Source organism: Balaenoptera physalus, assembly GCF_965194825.1.
Source record: "Balaenoptera physalus genome assembly, chromosome: 7".
NCBI lineage: Eukaryota > Metazoa > Chordata > Mammalia > Artiodactyla > Balaenopteridae > Balaenoptera > Balaenoptera physalus.
Window position 1 is genome coordinate 7,611,922 of NC_138886.1, and position 19,862 is coordinate 7,631,783.

General features: G+C 57.5%; 1 protein-coding gene and 1 long non-coding RNA gene across 2 annotated transcripts; one reads left to right on the forward strand and one right to left on the reverse strand.

The window, feature by feature from the left end:
- Nucleotides 1-19: 19 nt before the first annotated feature.
- Nucleotides 20-2,427, forward strand: LOC309663873. The gene is made up of 2 exons (XR_014265508.1): nucleotides 20-771; nucleotides 1,124-2,427. It is a non-coding gene; the product is annotated as an uncharacterized lncRNA (long non-coding RNA).
- Nucleotides 2,428-6,660: 4,233 nt separating this feature from the next.
- Nucleotides 6,661-19,809, reverse strand: SLC27A4 (solute carrier family 27 member 4). Its single transcript, XM_082468495.1, has 13 exons — nucleotides 19,622-19,809; nucleotides 18,135-18,301; nucleotides 16,132-16,526; nucleotides 14,705-14,863; nucleotides 13,182-13,251; nucleotides 12,983-13,074; nucleotides 12,053-12,162; nucleotides 11,574-11,783; nucleotides 11,278-11,404; nucleotides 10,590-10,727; nucleotides 10,292-10,456; nucleotides 10,054-10,200; nucleotides 6,661-7,509 (listed from the first exon to the last, which is right to left on the reverse strand). The coding sequence occupies exons 2-13, from the start codon at nucleotides 18,293-18,295 to the stop codon at nucleotides 7,352-7,354; spliced, it is 1,932 nt and encodes a 643-aa protein (XP_082324621.1). The 5' UTR covers nucleotides 18,296-18,301; nucleotides 19,622-19,809; the 3' UTR covers nucleotides 6,661-7,351.
- Between the last annotated feature and the right edge of the window lie 53 nt (nucleotides 19,810-19,862).

Consider the following 19,862-nt stretch of genomic DNA (forward strand, 5'->3'; position numbering starts at 1 on the left):
GAGGATAGTGGGCCCGGTTGAGGACCTTTGAGTTGGTCCTTTTGTGCAGTTTAGGGTTGGGGCTCAAACAACCAGGGCGGGCAGCGACTGGCATGAGCCACAGCTAGGCGGAGGAGAGCCCTGGCATCTTGGTGCTGAGACTGTGAGCCACGTTACAGTTTATCTTGCATTAGTTACCAGTTCTCTTCAGTGCGCACACCGCTTGGACGAGCCCGTCCACTCGTCTTGAATTATAAGTGACCCCCAAATCTTTATTTCCGGCCCAGAAATCTCTCTCCTGAGCCATCGACTCGCAATCCAACCGCCCTGTCGATTTGGATTGCACTCGTTCAACAGATATTTATTGCACGTCCTCCGTGTGCCTGGCATTTTGGTTGGTGCTAATGGATGCGGGGGTGAACGGGATAGGCAAGGTTCCAGCCCTTAGGGCACTCACAGTCTAGTGGGGGAAACTAATCAAATAAACATACGAGTCATGCTAATAAATGTAAAATCTCAAACTGAAAAATGATCTGGAATTATAAGAACTTCAAAAAGAAAATGGATTGGACTGGACTTGGGCTGAGCGCTAAAGCCTGAGTAGAGCTAACTAGGTGGACGTGAGGGGAGAAAAACCTCTGGGAGCATTCCAGCGAGAACAGACGGTGCAAAGACTCTGGGTGGGAGAACGTGCTGGAGCACCAAGAGAAGGTGGAAATTGGGGAGCAGAGGGCCTGGAAAGAGATGAGGCTAGAAAGGTGGGCAGGGGCCAAATCATGCCTTGCGAGCCAGGTAAGAATTTCAGTCTCTATTCTAAAAGCAATGGTAGACCTTGGAAGGATTTTGGGGTGTGTGTGTGGTGTGTGTGGTGTGTGTGTGTGGTGTGTGTGTGTGTGTGTGTGTGTGTGTGACATTATTAGAACTGTGTTTTAAAATATCCTTCCTGGGACTTCCCTGGTGGTCCAGTGGTTAAGACTCTGTGCTACCACTACAGGGGGTGCGGTTTCAATCCCTGGTCGGGGAATTAAGTTCCTGCATACTGTGAGGCGTGGCATATAAATAAATATATACATACATAAATATATTTTAAAATATCCGGGCTTCCCTGCTGGCGCAGTGGTTAAGAATCTGCCTGCCAATGCAGGGGACATGGGTTCGAGCCTTGGTCCGGGAAGATCCCACATGCCTCAGAGCAACTAAGCCCGTGCACCACAACTACTGAGCCCACGCGCCACAACTACTGAAGCCCACGCGCCTAGAGCCCGTGCTCCGCAACGAGAAGCCACCGCAATGAGAAGCCCACGCACTGCAACGAAGAGTAGCCCCCCAGCTCACCACAACTAGAGAAAGCCCGCTCGCAGCAACGAAGACCCAACACAACCAAAAATAAATAAATAAATAAACAAATAAATAAATTTATTTAAAAAAAACAAAAAAACCTTCCTGGCTGCAGTGTGGAGAACGTTTGGGGGGAACAGGGAAGGAGATAGGGAGACCACTGCAGCCTGTTACAAAAGCCCAGGGCACAAAAGGGGTGAAGTGGATCTCCCAGGGCATCTAAGCCACACTTCCAAAATCGAACCCAGCATTAGTAGAGTAGGTGGGGTGACCTGGTGGTTAAGGGTGGATATAAGGATGCAGTCATCACTAAGAGCTGCCGGCTTTACATCCAGGTCCCACCACTTCCTGCTGTGTCTTTGGTTAAGTCCCTAACGTCTTTGTGTCTCAGTTTCCTCATCTGTAAAATGAAGATAGTAACAGCCCCCATAGGGTTGTAGTCAGAACTAAGTGAGTTCTTGGCACAGTGCCTCGCATCCTAAAACAGGCTCCCCGTGTTCCCCATCTCAAGGATACCACTGCCATCCACGGAAACACCTCAGCAAGACACCTTGGACATTGTTCTTAATTCTCTTCCACACCCAGTCACCACATTTGGACTCGTCTCCTTGTTAAGCTGATTTTGCAACCCCACGTTCTTCCACCACCGCCACCCCCATCACCTCTCACCTGCACCTGCTCCTCTGGCCTGCCTGCCTCCCACTCCCTCCCTCTGGCCTTGGCTTCCTTGTACAATTTGACTCCACAGACAGCCCTGAGCGCCTTCAGTGTATCAGGCACGGTTCCAGGGCACTGGCAAAATGAGGGCAAATGAGACACAGCCCTGGTCCTCGAAAAGCACAGAAGAATCCTGTGGTAAATGGAAAGGCCCCAGTGGAAACTGTGGAACTCAGTTTCCCCAATCTGTAAAGAAGGTTTTGGGGCCAAATGATCTCTTAAGGTCTTTTCAGCAAAAATATTCTAGGGAATTCCCTGGCGGTCCAGTGGTTAGGATTCTGCACTTTCACTGCCAAGGGCCTGGGTTCGATCCCTGGTTGGGGAACTAAGATCCCACAAGTTGCACAGTGAGGCATTTAAAAAAAAAAAAAAATATATATATATATATATATATACACGCACACATACACACATACACACACACACACACTCTCACATATTCTAAGATATTTCCACCGGCTCCTCCAAGGGCTGAGATCTAGAAACCTTGCCTGATTCATCCTAGAGCCTTAGCTCATAATAAAGGGCTTTATACATTGTAGAGATTTGGTAAGTGCTTGCTGAATGAGTTAATGAATGAATGCATGAGTGAACACATATCAATCCCGTGCTCAAAGTCATTTAATGTCTTCTCTTTGCCAACAAGGTAAAGGCCTCTGATTTTAGCCCACCTCTATGAGTTGAATATCTTCTAACCCTGTGAACCGCTGCCTCCTGAGGCTGGAATGGGAAAGCTAAGGAGCTTTTGAAAAGCTTCATCCATTTGACAAACATTCATTGACCACCTATTAAGTGCCAGGTCCAGTGCTGGTGCTGGGAACACAATGGTGAACAAAACCAAGGGGTCCCTGCCTTCCTAGGGCTGATGTTTTGGAAAAAACACAGATGTGAAAATAGACCACACAGTGCAATCAGTAGCATGAAGGGGGAACACGGGGGCCTGTGGGAGCTGGAGGAGGACCCTGTCCAGCCCTGGGGTTAGGCAAGCCTTCCCAGAGGAAGTCACATCGAAGCCCAAGTCCCAAGGAATTGTGGGAGGTGGAGGTGGGCAGTAGAGGGCATGTAGGGAGGCCAGAGGAGTGGGAACCCTTCCCACATTTCAACAGGCAGGGGGGCCTCCAGTTTCTCCTGGCAAAGCCCCAGAGACTGGGAGCTCACTTCTCAGTAAGTCAGCCCACTCTGAATGCCTGGCTCTCATTCTTAGAAAGTCCTTTCTCCTGACCCCAAGCCTACCCTACTCAACCTCCTAATTAGTAACAATAACAGTTTAACATATTATACTCATTCAGCAAGTACTGACCCCCACTCTGCCTCTGCCAGGAGCTTCACATGCATGACCTGATTGATGCCTCACAGGGGCTACTATTAGCGCCATTTTTCAAATGTGAAAACTGAGGCTGAGAACCGGTGACTTGTTCATGGACCCCTACGTGTCAGGCCTCGACCCCAGGTTGTTGTGCCTTCAGGATCCCTGACCCTCACTGCGTCCTTTTGGGCTTGGCTCACCCAAATGCCTTCCCCTGGGATCCACGCAGAAGAGGGGCTTGGGCCCCAACCCCGTCCCTCCAGCAGGCTGGCTAGCCGGGCGTTGGCCTCCATCCCCTCTGAAGCTCCTAGGGAGACAATGGCGGGGTCTGCAGGGGAGACGAGGGCGCGGGGGCCCCCCTGCCCGCTGCCCTTTGTCTCCCCGCCTGCTCCCCTCGTGCGCCCCGGGAGGCTGGGAGGCGCCTCTTGCAGGCTTCCACCTCCCATTCTTGTGCTAATTGGGTGTCAAGCTGAGATCAGTGAGAAAGAAATCCGCCCTGGCTCGGGTTAAACTGCCGCCAAAGATGAGGGCTGAGCCCAGAATATCATTAGGCCGGGAGGAAGCAGGGCCCCCTCCTCCAGGGGAGGGGCTGGCCACGCATTCAGGCCCCTTTGAAAGTCACTCAGTCGCCCCTTCCCTTGCCGCCAGCGCCTCAATAGGCCCCTCAGAGGTATTTAACCTTCTTCCCAGGGATTGAAAGTGATACACCAAGCACTGGCCTGGGCAGCCACTCGCCTGTCTAAGGGTGGTAGGACCTCTGGGACGCTCAAGGCAGGCCCCTTCCAGCCTCCCCGGCCCAGCCTGCAGATGGGAACACTGAGGCTCTGGGAAGGGGGCTTGCATCCCAGCACTGCTATTCACAGGCCCTGTGGTCTGTGGAGAGACTTAGCTTCTCTGAGCCTCAGATTCCTCATCTGTGGAGTGGGGATAAAAATTTTAGCTGCTCTGTGTTACGGATTTAATGAAATAACGCACATAAAGTGCTTGGTCTCACGTCCTGCACATAGGAGGTGCTCCACATGCAGTGGCTGTCAGCAAGTCGAAGGAAATGGGTTTGGCCTGATACAAGGATTACCTAGCTGAGCTCCCAGTCCTCAAGTGTGCAAGAAACACCCACAAAGGATTCACTCTGCATACCTTGCCTCAACTCTCCCCCCAGCCCCACCGCTGCAGCCTCACTGCCCTTCTTTCATCTGCCCTGCTTGCCCTTCACTGCCCTTCACCTCCAGGCCTTTATGTTTTGTGGCTCCTTCTGTCTGGGCCATTCTTCCCTGTCCTATTCTTGGATGACTCTTCGTGAAAAGCCTCTGTGACCATGAAACACGACTTCCTCACCTCCCCCACACGCCGACCAGGGCTCTGGGTTAGGGTGCAGCTAAGCACACACCCTTTGCTTCTTGACTGGCTAGGCCCCTCTCCTCTGCCCCCAGATAGTGGGCTCCCTGAGGGCAGATCTGACCATGCCCCGTCCCCCTGCACAGAGTAGGGTTTTAGCATCTGCTCCGTTGATGTACTTACACAGTGCTTTGTAAACTGTGAAGCACTATGTAGATGTCAGGAAATGCCCAGTAAACAGTAGCTATCGTTAACTTCACAAGCATGTATTGAGCACCGACTGCAGGCCCAGGGGATGACTCACACAGCCGTGGTTTGGGATGACCAAAGGCAGACAGGAGAGCTGCAAGGCCCAGGGGCCCACCAGCCCCGTCCCTACATGGAGGGGCTGGGGGCGGGTGCTGGTGCAGAAGTGGGAAACAGGCCTAGTCTGGGGTCTTAACACCTCAACACTGCTCCTTTTTTCTTTTAACTACCATGTACTGCGCAACTATCAGCACCAGACCCCGTGCTAAGAGACTTCCAAGCATGATCTCATTACACGTTCACAATTGTCCCAAGGTAGGGATTCCTAGACCACCATTTATGGGAGAGGAAACTGAGGCCTAGCCTGGCAAATGGACTTGAACTCAGGCCTGATTGGCTCCTGAGCAGGAGCTTTTAACCACCACTCCATACTGCCTCTGGGTGACTGTGTTCAACCAGGGGAAAGGAACAGGGACCACTGGGGGGCTCCTTCCCGTCGGAGAGCAGTCATTGCTGAGGGTTAAAGACACGAAGCTTCACTGTCAGCCAAGTCCAGCCCCTTGGGAGCCTGATCAAAGGCCCACCACAGAGTCCTCTGGGCTGAGTACCGCTGGGGGTGAAGTGGGGACTTGCACTCCCTCCTTCCAGCTTCCCTTGGCTGAGCTCCAAAGGCTGGACTGGAACCTGCAGGACCCATGCGCCCTCCGCTGGTCACACTAGGGCACTGCAGCCATGCCTGCCACTCCCAAACCCCACCCGCACCAGCCTCGCTCTCCAGGGGCCAACTCCAGCGCTGCCTCTTCTTCTCCCAAGAGTGGCACCAGACTCCACTGTCTTTCAAAGGTCACTCCCCCAGGAGGCACCCCAGATTTCTCACCCTGGTCACCCACCACCCAGTCAGCTGCTGGCCTGGGGTGTGGTTCACAGTTGGCTCCACAAGCATGCGTGGAATGGAAGCTCATTTGGCTTTCCTGCTGCCTTCTGCATCAAGGAGGCAGCGGAGCAGCGGGAAGGGCAAGGGGCTGGGGCTGGCATTCCAGTCCCCACTACTTGCTGTGTGACCTCAGTCAAGTGACAGACGGTGCTGAGGGTTAAATAGTGAAGATGACGCCCTGGGGCACACACGCTGCCTGCTGCCCTGGCTTGGGGTGGACCCCCTTTCCATTGGGCTGCGCATTTGCAGCCTGCGTTCGACTCCAGGGTTGGGCCCTAGGGGACAGCTGGCCCTCCGCTGGCACTGCTGACAGCTCTGGAAAGACTGCTCCAGGAAGCTTTCCTAGACTCTACCCAGCTGGTTAGGCAGCCCTGCTCTGCCTTGCACAGCACCCCTGCCAAACCCCTGGGAAAATGCACCCCTGGCAGAAGGAACAGCATGAGCAAGGGTCTGGAGATGGGACCCTGTGCTGCGTTAGGGTTTCCTCCCTCTACGGCTCTGAACAGCCCTTTCCTCATACTGGCTCCCTTTAGCTCTCTGAATCCTAACTGATCATTCCCTTGTCACAGAGAAGACAAAGTCACTTGCCCAAGGCCACAAGCTCATAAGTGACACAGCTGGTTTAAGACTCTCAAGATCATGCTGTTAAAACACCCTGCCAGGCTCAGGTGGGAACTGCCCCCCCATGTAAGATAACCTGCTATATCCCTCAGTCCAAATGAACGAATGAATGGAGGAGTGAGTGAATGGGGCAGAAGTTGGGGCCTGAGCAGGCTGGGGTGAGCTCAGGTGGCATGCACACAGGCAGGGGGAGGAAGGCAGAGTTTATTGGCCCCTGAGCGCCCCACACCCCTTCTCCTTTCATAGCCAGGCCAGGCCGGAGACGGAGGAGGTGACAAGGACAGACCCACAGAGACAGAAAGGCCCTGCCTGAGGGGCAGCGAGGCAGGCACCCAAAGAAGAGGATGAGAGGGGCGCCCCGTCCAGGCTGCTGCTACAGCTCAGTCCCTCTCCTGCCCTCCTACAGGCACCGGCAGGGCTGAGGACGCTTGAGTGGCTCCAGGGCCTGGATCTTATTCGGACACCTGATCCACGGCCACCACTGCCCCCACCCACTCTGCTGGCTTCCTGAGTCTGGGGGCTTCTGCCCTGGTCCCATTTACAAGCTGCCTGTTCTCCGGAGAGTGCTTGGTGACCCTCCACCTCCCCTGTCCTGCCCTAAGACATCATCCTGAGGGGCCCAGTCTCAGTCTCAGCCTGGGGCCCAGAGGCCCCCTGAAGACATAACATGGAGATGAGGCTTTCACAGAAAGCCTCGGGGGGAGGGGGAGGTGGCAGTGAGTCCCTTGGCAGTTTTGAGGGGTGGGGGTTGGCACCTTGGGGTTGTGAGGCCAGGCCCTTCTTGCTTTGGTCTGGCTTTGCCCAGGAACCCTCTGGGGTGGGAGCTGGTGCTCTGGGTCCAGCATCCGGTGGCCCTCAGAGGGACTCGGGGCAAATCACAGCTTCTCCTCGCCCGCCTGGATGCGAGTGTAGGCCTCTCGGTCCAGAGGGACATAGCGGCCCTTCCGGGCATCCAGGTAGAACAGTGGGTCTTTCAAAACTGTTGGGTCAAAGCCCTCCTTCCGCAGGTCTGTCTTCTGTAGCTTGAAGGTCCCTGAGGGAGGGAGAAGACAAGGGGGAAGAAGGGTCAGAGGGTGCAGGGCAGAGGCCCGAGCTCTCGGAACCCGCCCTCCCACCAGGGTTGAGGAGGGGCAGAGGAGGAGGGCTGGAGAGGACCCCGGAAAGGGGAGGCGTGGGAGGAGGGAAACAGCCCTCTACAGTTTGCAAAGGCTCCATCCATTACATTATGTATCACTCCTCAGAGCAGCCCCGGCAAAGGGGAAGGGGCCAAGTTACCCACCCCTTTTTGCAGACAGGGAAACGGAGACCTGAAGAAGAGAAGCTATTCGTTCAGGGCCACATGCTGAGCGACAGCAGAGTGAAGACCAGAACGCAGGTCTTCCCTGATGGCTCCCTTTCATCTGAGCACCGCCCAGGTACAGACGTGATCTCATGCAATCTGCACATCAACCCCAGGGGCAGGTGCGCAACCATATTCTATGGATTCTAAGATGCACAAGATTTCAGATTTCAACATCTCTGAAATAGCTCAATCAGTGTTTTTCCCCCTAATAGTATGTAATATAAATGATGCATCTTTCAATCAACGGTCTTAGCCCCTCTATATATATGAGAAGACTGAGGCTCAGGAGCACGTCTCTGAGCCAACGTCACACAGCTCGTAGGCAGTGGAGCTGGGATTTGAACCCAAGTGTGATAGATGCCAGAAATGGCTACAGCTTCTCCCCAGGTACTCCTCTGCCGCGTGGACTGGCCACTTCTCCCAGCAAGAGATGGAGTCTTTCTCAACGGCTACTTGAATCCAGACTGGCCTTACAACTGGCTCTGACTCATAGAATGCGGAAGAGGCCATGTTGTGGGTGGTCTAGGCCTCAAGGGGCCTTGCAGCTTCCATCCCCACCCTCTCGGGGGTGCCCTGAGACCAGTCTAGCCTCTGAAGGAGGAGAAACCACATGGAACAGAGCAGAACCACCCCAGGAAGGGCCGCTTAGACCAGCGGTAAGTGGGTAGTCACTGGCCATATGTGGCTATGCAAATTTAATTAAAATGAAATGAAATTTAAAATTCAGTTTCCGTGTCACACTGGTCCCACTTCAAGTGCTCAACAGCTACCTGGGGCTGGTAGCTGCCGTGATGGAGAGCGCAGAGCGCGCGGATAGAGCACACTGCCATCACCACCGTTCTGTGGACATCACTGCAGAGCCAACCAGCCGGAAGCCCCACGTGAGGGAGGCCCTCTTACACCCGATGGCACTATTTGACCCTAGATGGGGCCAACAGAAGAACACTCAGCTGAACTTAACCCCAAACTGCTGACCCACAAATTGTGAGCAAATAAAATGGCTGTTTTGAGTCCTAAGTAAGTTTGGGGGTGTTCTGCAGCAAAGCCTGTCTGAAGCCTGAGGTCTGACAGCAACCTGTCCCTCCTGGACACAGAAGTCACAGCGGCTGCCCAGCCCTCAGGGAGCTCGCAGTCTCGGTTCTGAGCGCAGTACCAGTGTCCGCGTCCGACCCTCCCCAGAGCTTCAGGTGTGCCCAGGGGCCACGTTAGTCAGGGAAGGCCTTCCATCCAGGCAGGGCTGACACGATGCCGCCCTGGGGGTGGCCGGGCAGCCGCGGCCCCGGCTGAGCAGCCAGGGAGAGGTTGAGCAGTGGGGGGAGCCAGGACAGGCAGCAAGGACTGAGGAGAGCGGAGGGGAGGTTGGGGCATGAGCCTCAGAGCTTCCTGCCCAGAGAAACTCCCGAGAGGACCGACAGACAGAAGGATGGCACCACCCCGCCGTGTGCCGGTGGACCCACCACTCGCCCCTCCCCTCTTTCGTCTCCCCCTCCCCCTGGGCCACCTGCAGCCTCCCCCAGCCTCCACACAGGACACGAATCTGACCAGGTCACTACCTTGCTCAAACACTTCTGTGGCTCCCCACTGCCCCCGGTATAGTCCAAGCCCCCCTCCCCGGCCCACAAGGCCCCTGCCGCCCTCGCCATCCCACCTCATGCCGCTGCCCCTCACTGCTCCAGCTTCGGGGGCCTCCTTTCATTCCTCTAGCAGCCAAGCGCCTCCCTGCCTCAGGGACTCCGCACTGGCTGTTCCCAGAGCCCGGAAGGCCTCCCACCCCCACGAAGTCCTCCCCACCCCCCCCTCAGGTCTCCGCTGAAACCGCACCTCCTCAGGGGAGCCTCCCAGTCACCCCCAACCCCCTCATTGACTTTCCTGTCAGTTTCATCTGCATTCCATTCTTTATCTTTGGAATTCCTTATCCTGTCGCTGCCTCCCCTGCTGCTCTAGAAGCTCCCAGAAGGCACAGGTCCTGCCGGAATTCGTCACCTATACCCCCAGGGCCTAGCACAGTGCCTGGAGCAGACTAGACACTCAGTCGGTATTTGTCCCACTGAGAACGGATGCACCCTCTCTCCCTGAAGGCTGGGTCTGCTCACAGGTAGGTCAGGTTACCAACCACTTGGCAAGGCTGTGGGTGAAGAGAAAACGACAGGCACCCCAGCCTCTCAGAAGGACCCAGGAAGGGGCCTTGGCCTGGCACCTGTGAGTTGGAGCTGGGGTCAGGGGGTGGGGACAGACCTGTTTTGTGCAGCTCAGGCAGGAAGCGCAGGAAGATGGGGCGGGCGTACAGGGGCAGCTCCTTCTCCAGGAGCTGGGCTAAGCGCTCCAGATCACAGCTGCCGGAGGGGCTGGCCACAGCGGCCATGCCGGCCCGGCCCTCGTTTCCTGGGGGTGGCAGAGTGGACGGTGAACGGCTGGCGATGGCCCCTGCGGCCCCTCCGCACACATGCCCGGCACCTCCCACCTCCCCGGGTACCTGGCACCTCGACGCCATACACGGCCACGTCGGCCATGGCCAGCAGGCGGCTGAGCGTGCCCTCCACCTCCGTGGTGGACACGTTCTCGCCTTTCCAGCGGAAGGTGTCCCCCGTGCGGTCCCGAAAGTACAGGTAGCCCAGCTCGTCCATCACCAGCACGTCACCTAGAGAGGGGCTGGGTGAGGTGGGGCCCGGGGAGTCCCGGGGAGGTGCTCTCGGAGGGTGGCGAAAGGCCCCTTCAGTCCTCTCCCCCCTCCCCAAGGGGCGGCAAAGGCCTAGGGAGAGGTGCCCACCCACCGGTGAGGTAGGCCTGGTCCCCTTTCTTGAAGACATCCTTGGCGATCTTCTTGTTGTTGGCGCCCTGGTTGAGGTAGCCGTCGAAGCGCCGCAGGGGGTCCTGCTGCATGATGGCGCCCACCAGCTGGCCCGGCTCACCTGTAGGCAGGGGAGGCGGGGTCAGACCCGCCCTGGGGTCTCTTTCACACCAAGTCCGCCCTGCAGCTGTCCACAGAAACGCCCACTTCTCCCCACCCCACCCCGGGAGCCCTGAGGGCAGGGAGCGTCTCGGTATGGTCACTGAACAAATGCAAAGTCAGACAAACAAATGAAAGGGTGGACAAGCCCTATGTGGACGGCCTAACCAGAGCCAGCACTCCCCGGGCCCTGGCTCTGCTTAAAGAGCTTTACATTCCGTGCCACATGGACTCCTCAGGACAACCATGTGCAGGTGAGGGACTCAGGCACAGAGCTGGGGGGCTGAGGCAGCCTGGGCCCGGGGTCCACAACACGAAAGTGCACCAATAGACTGGGTGGATGGGACGGTGACTGAATGGATGGACGGATGAAGAAATAAATGCCTGGCAGCCTTGAGAGAAGAGCTGACTTCTGACTGCTGATCAGGATGGGGCTCCCCACCCACCGGCCCCATCTCCCTCCTGAGCCAGCCCCTCCCACTCTGACCCCCAACTGCAACCCTAGGGTAGACCTGGCTGGCAGGGAAGGCAAATGCCATCAGGCCCCCGGATCAGCTCCATGGTGTCCTCGTTGACGCGAACCAGCCGGATGGGGTACACGAAGGACAGGATGCGGCTGTTGAATCCACAGGCCCCCACCTGCAAAGGCCGAGACTTGGGCCCAGGTGCTCCCACCAAGGGCCTGAAACTGGACAGTTTGGGGGCTGGGGGGGCCCTCCAGCACCCACACTCCCACACTGGAACTCTGCTCTCCCCTCTGCCACCCGTGCCTTCCGTGGTCCATCCACGTCCCCAACCTGGGCCGCACCTGGCCGTCGAAGTTGCCCAGGCTGCAGTTGCACTCAGTGGCCCCGTAAAACTCGGCCACCTGGGGAATGTGGAAGCGGCTACAAAAGTTGGTCCAGATGGACGGCCGGAGGCCGTTGCCGAGTGCCATGCGCACCCGGTGCCGGTTTTCCGCCTCCCGGGGTGGCTGGTTCAGGAGGTAGCGGCACAGTTCGCCAATGTACTGCACGATCTGGGGATGGACTTGGTGTGAGTCTGGGCCCCTGAGGCTACTCTTACTTCACTGCCCCCCAACCCCCCAAGCCCCTACCCCTACTACCCCAGGGGCCGGCTGTGCAATCCCTTCCCTCTCTGGGCCTCAGTCTCCCCATCTGAACAATGGGAGTGTTGCCCCAAATAAATGGCTGGCTGCCCTCAGCTGTAAGACAGATGTCCCTGGGTAGACCTGGTGGGAGGGTCACGATGGGACAGGGATGCTCATCCCTTTCCCCTCTCACTCACTGTGCAGTTGTATTTGATACAATCGTCCCAGAAGCGGGAAGCTGAGAACTTCTTCCGGATCACCACCGTCATGCCATGGAGCAGGCACTGCCCAATCCCCACGATGTTTCCTGAAGGCAGAGGGGTGGGCCTCAGAGGTCAGGTAGACAGGAGACCCTTCCCTCTAGAACCTCCTCTTGTACAGCCCAACCTCCTCAAAGGCTCTTTCCCTTTCTCTCTCCTGTCCTGTCCCTCCAACACTAACTGGTCATATCTCTCTCGCCAGTCAGACACCTTCCATGGCTCTCCAGTGCCTATAGGATTGAGTACACACTCCTTAGACTGTCCCCTGAGGCCTCTGGAGCTGGCCCCAAGCTCCTGCTCCCAGACCCGTAACGCTACCATTCAGCCAGGAGGCACTGAGCTAGCCCGCCTAGCTTCTGCACCTCACATCTGCCTGCCTTGGGTGCACCTCCTCCAGGAAGCCTTCCAGGCCATCACTGGGCTCTTCCCTTGAACTGAGCTCCTGCTCCCTGCCTCTCCCCACACTCAATGCCATTTCTTGTATTAAGAGTCAGGGTAGGGTCCCATCATTCATCCTGCCCCAAACACACACACCCAAACCCTAAGCACCTTGAGGGCAGGAATTACATTTATTCCATCTCTGTCTTTCTAAAAGCTCTTAAGACCAAGCAGCTCCTAAGACTGTGCATACCTGTGGAAGTGAACTGAATGGTCAGACCAGCCCAGGTGCCCTGCGGGACACAGCCATACACACCACTTTTGCTGGTGTGGCCACTTTCATTCAGAGATCAATGCCCACGTCTGTATTTGAACCCAGATTTGACTCCAAAGCTCAAATGTTTCTACTTCAACATGCTGCCTGCCAAGAAAGGTGGGGCTTCCAAGACTCTGGGGGTGCTGGAGGCTGAGTGGACAGGCCTGGGATACCTGCAGAGTGGTAGAGGGGGAGACAGTCGTAGATGATGTCGTCGGGCCGCATGCGGAAGCCGTAGTACACCAGGGCAGCCATGCGGTAATACCTGGGAGGGCAGAGGGCCAAGGGCTCTGTGGGCCACTGGAAAGGCAGGAAGAGTGGCTCCAAGGCCCCACCATCCCCAGGCCTCCCCCCAGGGCAACTTCCCCTTACCTGCTGTGCACCACGATGGCAGCTTTGGGCAGCCCTGTGGTGCCTGACGTGTAGATGTAGAAGAGCTTATCTGAAGAAAACAGACACAGGAACGGCTGTGAGAGGGGGCAGAACAGGGCTGGGCACAGAGTCAGGCAGATGAACATCTGTAGGTGTACATCACTCAACACCCACTCCCATCACACCTCCTCCAGAAAGCCTACACTGATGACCCCAGGCACCACTCTGCTCTAATGCCTGCACTGCATACTTCAGTGAACTCTTCCTGAGCCCTCGCTCTGTGCCAGGCCTGGGGAGGCATCAGTGACTAAGATGAGCACAGGCCGTGCCTGGGTGGAGGTGAGAGCCAAGTGGGACAGGAAGATGAGGACATGGGTATTTCCAATACCGAGCACAGAGTGTTGGGAAGCACAGGGCCTGCCAAAGCCCAGCAGCAGCACTTGACCCAGGCTCCAGGGAGGGGAGGTGCCAGGGAGGGCTTCTTGAAGGAGGTGATGCCTACTGCGTGGGGAGGGTTAGCTGCAGGAAGCCGGGTGCAGAGGTAGCTTTTGCACCACTAACCATTTCTGTATTCCCCCACTGCCAGGACCAGGGATTGTCACGTTACGATTTCTGTATGAGGTCAGCCCCACCAGGCTGGAGGTTTTAGGAGGTCAGGAATGCCGCTGCATGTTATATAGTAACTATCTCACGTTCTCAGGGTGCATGCAGTATGTCAGCCCTAGGCTTGGCACCAGGCTCAACCAGCCAGAGTCCTGCCCTCAAGGAGCTTACAAAAGCACCCAGCGGACCAGATCCACACATGGCAGAGGTTAAACGATAATGACGATGACGGCCAGTTACTGAGCACTTCCGGTCATACCCTAGCTTTCCACTGGACCTTTTCCAACCCTCAAACATAGGTTCTGTTGCCATCCCCAATTTTATGGCTCTGGGAACTGAGGCTCAAAGGGCAGCTCAGGTGTTCAGGGTCATACAAGGGAAGCAGTAGAGCCGGGATATGAACTTGGCCCAGGCTCTGAACCCCCAGGCAATGCTGCAAGCCGTGGGCTCCACAAGGCAGGCTGGAGTGGACAGGAAGAGAGGTGAGAGGGTCTGGAAGGCTGCCTAGAAGTCGGGGGGAGGCAGCCCAGAGCAGGGAGGGGATCACAGACCAATAGGGGCCTGCACTGAACAGGCGGTGGGTGACTATGCAAAGGGTCTCGCCCCTGGTCCAAGCCCAGCCCAAACTCAGGCGAGGCAGGCTCCTGGGCTCCACGTGACCCTGCACATGTCAGGCGTCAACGAAGGCTGTTCAAGAACTGTGCTTTGTGTGCCGGGCACTTTCACACACATCAGCTCACGCAGCCTTCGTAGTAAGCCCAGGATTACTGTCCTCATTTTCCCGGACAGAAAAGGGAAGTGACATGACTCACTCCAGGTCACACAGCAAGTTTACAGAAGAACCCAGGCTTGAGGCCACTGCTCTGTCCCTGGCCATCTTAGGGACACCTGGCCACACCCTGTGGGGGTGAGGGGCCCACCTACGAAGCCCTTGTTGGGGCGGCTGGGCAGGTGCTTAGGGGCATCTTCTAGCAGGGGGTCCAGGTGCTCCGCGCCGGCGGGCACTGCGCTGGTCTCCCAGGGACCGGTGCAGAAGAGGCTGACGGAGGGGTCCAGGTTGGCACAGATCTCAAGGACAGCTGTGGGGGAAACAAGGCAGATCAGCAGGCAGACCAGGACACCCCGTGTTCCCAGAACCTCTGCTTGTGCCAGGGCTGAGCATGTCCTCAGGGGAGGCTGGCTGGGTAGGGCAGAGAGATGAGTGAAGCACCTGGGACCTCGTTGTAAGGAAGATGCTGAGAGGAGCAACGGCTCCCATTAGCTGCTGGCTAACTACGCTACGGGCTCTTTACATGCATGCTCCTGCTCACACACCCCAGGAAACAGGTACCAATAACAGCCCATTTTACAGATGAGAAAATTGAGGCTCTGAGAATGGGAGGGATTCACTCACAGCTTGAATGTGCTGGAGCTGGGACTCAAAGCCAGCTCTATCTCACACCAAGGCTTACGATGGCCCTACCCACTGTACTATGCTAGTCTATGGGGGACTGGTTAGGAGGGAGGAGTGGGGGTCAGAGGCCGGCAGCCCTCCAGCCTCTTCAGAGGGTGGGAACCTTCTCTCAGGCTCTCCTGTGCACTACACATGTCCAGATACTCACCCGCCCTGAGCGCAGGCCAGTCTGGCCCACTCAGCCACAACTCCTCTGGCTTCCTCTTGACTTGTCCAACCCTCTCCCCTCTCCCTGCTGCATCTTTCCTCCTCCCCTTTCAGCATCTTAAGAACCTCTCCTGCCCATTATCCCACAGTCACAGCAGCATGGGGAGAAAGAACAGGGACACTGTGGTCACGCCCAGGATCAAATCCCGGTTCTGTCACTTAACAGCTGCGTGGCTCTGGGTGAGTGCCTCATGCCACTCTCAACCTCAGTCTCCTCATCTGTAAAGCCAAGATGACAATCTCTACCTCACCAGGCTTAGTGGAGATTAGAGCTGCTTTCGTAAAGCCCCAAACTCACCACGTGGTCAGTGCCCAACGTGGCAGCCAATAAACATAAGCTCTGCAGGAGAGCAGGGAAGAGATTCTTGTTCCCATTTTATAGATGAGGCCTAATTAGTCACAAGAACAGTTACCATTATGCCTGAGGGGTCACCTAGCATCGGCCACTTTGTTAATGCTTCAGGTCAAGTGTCTCCCTGAAAACAGCAGGAGGCAGGTGCTATGGTGAGGAGACTGAAGCACAGGGTCTCACTCGGGTCTCCAGCCTACCAGGGGCAGAGCCCAGGCCATCTGACTCCAGGGCTCATGCCCTTAACCGGTGAGCCACACAGGCTCCCCCAGGGCTGGAGGGGGGTTGTGGCGGTCCCGTGGGACTCCCTGCCTATCCCCTGCCCCTTCGGGGCTCACCTGGGGCCATCTCGCTGCCGAAGATGAGGGCCCGGGCCTGGGAGGAGGTCAGGCAGTGGCGCAGCGCGTCCCGCCGGAGGTTGGTGTTGATGAGCGCTGCCTCCACGCCCAGCTTGGCCATGCCCAGCCACAGGCCCACAAACTCATTGCGGTTCTCCATGAAGAGGGCGACCACGTCGCCCGAGGCCAGGCCCCGCGCCTGCAGGAAGTTGGCCACGCCGCTTGAGTAGTCATCCAGCTGGCAGAAGGTCCAGTGGGTGTCCGTGCCCTCGAAGATCAGGGCCGTCTTGTTCGGGTGGCGCTGGACCGTGGAGGCGAACAAGATGGGCACCGTGCGCCGCTCCCGCAGGTACTGTCGGACCTTGGCCTTCACCTTCAGGAGCACTATGCCGCCGCTGGGTGTGGGGCGGGAGAGGGATGAGCAAGGGAGCTGTGACTGCTGGGCTTGGGAGTGGGGGTCCGGAGGCCCTGGTCTGAGCACTTGTGACACCCCTTTCCCAGCACCCGTGTGCGGGGCAGAGATACATGCAGCGGCTCACTGATGCCGCACGATAACATCAGGGACCCGGTAACACCAGGGACCCGGGCGGTTACTCCCTCCCCGGTACAGAGGAGGAAACCGGTGCCAGGGTTTGCCCTGGGCTTTACGGGTGGAACGTGGCAGTGCTGACATTTGAACCTCAGTCCTGTCCGGCTCCAGAGTTCAACTCCTAGCACACTCTAAGCTCTGCTCTGAGTCTGCTGCTCTGTTGGGGACTTCCACGACTACAGGGCCCCAAGTCAAAGTCCAAACTCCTCGTCCTGGACCTCCCACACCCCCGTATCGTCCCTCTCCCCGTAACTGCCTCAGTGAAAAAGGACGAGTTTGCGATTTGTCCCGTCTCCCTTCCGGTGAGCCCAGCAAGGTCCGCCTTGTTCACCATCTTGCCCCCGGGCGCTGCTCAGTGCCAGGCACAGGGTAGATGTTCAATAAGTGTTTGTGGAATCACTTGGCAACATCCTCCTTTCCTGCCCCACCCGTGGCACCTCTGACCCCTGAACTCTCCTGGCCCCCCAGCCTCTGTGCCTTTGCTGATGCCGTGCCCTCTGGCTGGAATCCCCTGCTCCCACTTCCTTGAGGTGACTCTCAAGTACAACTGCTTTTCCTCCAGGAGGCCTCCTCTGATTCCCCAGGGCCCGGGCCTGAAGCCATCTCCCTTTGTTCATGCTCCCACAGCTCTCTGCTGCGACCACCCTTCCCGCAGTGGCCACTCGATACCTCCTTTTGCAATCAACTCAGATTGACAAATGCCAAGCCACCTGTTCTGGGTGTGGGTCGGGGTGCTGGGCACTGGGATACTACCGTGATTAAGACTGCCAGGGTCTCTGCCCGCATGGCACTGCCAGTTTAGAGATTGACTGTGTGCCCTTCCGGTCTCCCTGACCAGTCTAAGCTTGGCCCAGGTCTGGGGCTGCCTCATTCCCCTCCCCACCCCAGGCCCCAGAGTCAGCTCAGCACTTTTCACAGAGAAGGTGGCAGCAGGTGCTTCCGGTACAGGATATCCCCATGAACCATCCCTGACTTTCTCTGGGAAGCAGGTTCTCCCTGACATGATTCAGGGCCTGCTCTAGAACTCAGTGCCCTCTCAGCCTCATGCCAGCCGGAGGACAGGGCCTTCTCCACAGGGTTCTTCTTCACCCTCCCACAAGTTATAGCATGTTCTCGGGACTCCTTACAGATGTCTCCTCAACACGCCTGGTGTTTGATGTATGTCCCAGGCCCCCAAGTCTGCTCCAGGCTAAAGAGCACCAAGTTAAGGAGATTCCCTGGGAGGAGACTTTGACCTTGGCAATGGAGGTACCACATACTATTGCAAGGCGAAGGGTGTGGAACAGAGACTGCTCCTTTGGGGCCTGGGTGCCCTGTGCTGGTAGAGGCCATAGGGTCTGGCCTGGGGAGATTTGGGGGATTAGGAGCCCAGCATAGTGTAGGAGACCCAGGAAGGGTTGTATCAGGTACTCACAAGACATCACGCCTGATGGTCTTGACGAAGACTCGGACGAAACGCCAGCCGCCAGACCCCAGGTAGAGGAACAGCAGGGAGAACCCTACTTGGGTCCAGGGTAGTTTCAGCACCAGCTTGGAGAACAGCAGCAGCCCCACCAGAGACGCCCCAAGCAGCATTGTGGCCTGTGGGCACAGGGCAGTCAGTGGACCCAAATGCCTGGATCCCCTACCTCCTGGCTCGGGCAACCAGGCCACTATCATCTCAAAGGGTTAACTTGTAGTGAGGCCATATTGAGTAGGGTAGCTGAGGACTGGGTCCCTTTCCGGGGCTGTCGGGAAGGGTCAGGCTAGAGGCATGGGACTTGAGGTGAGGAGTTCCAGGGCTGAGAGTCAGAGGCTGGGTTCTAGCCCCTAAGTCCCATCTCTGCCTATGACTCTCTGAATGACCTTGGGCAAGTCCCTTTCCCACTTCAGTCCTTAGTCTTCCCCTCTGTGCAATGGGTGTAATGAGAATTGCTCTCAGAGGCCCTTCCAACCAAAAGAAGACAGTCCACTCTCCTGACATCCAGGATCCCAACCAAAATGCCTTGAAGCGGGTATTGACTTGAGTGCCTCGGGCTCGACTCCCCACCCAGAGACCTACGGAGTTTCTGTGGATGATCAGGCCAAGCCACAACACCCAAAGGGGCAGCTTCTTGAGAAGGGGCCCTGCTCAGTCCCTGCCCATAGGCCCAGGCAGTGCCATGCCTCTGTTGGCCCACAGAGGGCGATGGAGAAAACAGGTGAGAGCCTGGAGGTGCCTGAGAGGTGACTGCCCAGAGGGGAAAGGTGATTGAGGGAGAGGAAGAGGGGCTTGAAGTCACCCCCACAAACACACTCAGCAAGCCACTCAGATGAATCTTAGGGGATTGGGGCTTAAGCGGAGAGGAACAGCTGGCAGGGCTGAGATTAGGACTCTTGGACTCTATTCCTGGTGCTTTACAGACTTGCTCAAGGGGTTAGCAGATGGGACTGTTTTCCTTCAGGTTCTCCTGTTCCTGCGGAGGGGCTGAAGGTCACGTCTATGAGGTAGCCTGAGATTCTCCAAGCCAGGACGAAGACATGGTCTGGACCACAGGGAACCCTTACACCATCTCCCCCTCTTCCACACGAAAAGCAAAAGCCGGGAGGGGGACCGAACCAGCGCCTCCAACTCCAACGCCAAGGGTCTCCAAGGTCCTCAGACCTCTGGACTCCCAGAGCCCGCCAGGGCAGAAGGCAAGGACCCGTCCCGGAAGGCTGGGGGATGGGACGAGGAGGGAACGGGATGCCCAGATCTCCCGGACCCCGATCCCGGGTCACTGTGGACCGTCCTGACCCCCAAAAAAGCCAGGGTAGCAGAGCGCCCGGCAAGGAGACAGCAGCAGGGCGCGCCCCCCACCCCAGACCGGTACCGCCACCTCCCCCGGACTCGGCCGGGCACATTCTCCCGCCCGGGGACCCATTGTCCTAGCCTGTGCTCACCTGGTGTCGGCCCCGTCGCGGAGCACGCAGTCCAGATGCGGCCCGGCTGCTGTAGCAGAGTGGGGAGCGCGGGGGGCATCAGCCGCTCCTGGGCGCGCAGAGCCGAGTCTCAGCAGCGTTTCGGCGGCTCTGCGCCCTACATGGCCCAGCAGCTCGGCCGGCCCCGCCCGCCCGCGGCGCTCCTCCCCTGCCCGTCTCCCGCCCGCCCGCCGCCCGCCCGCCTCCCACCCGCCTCCCGCAA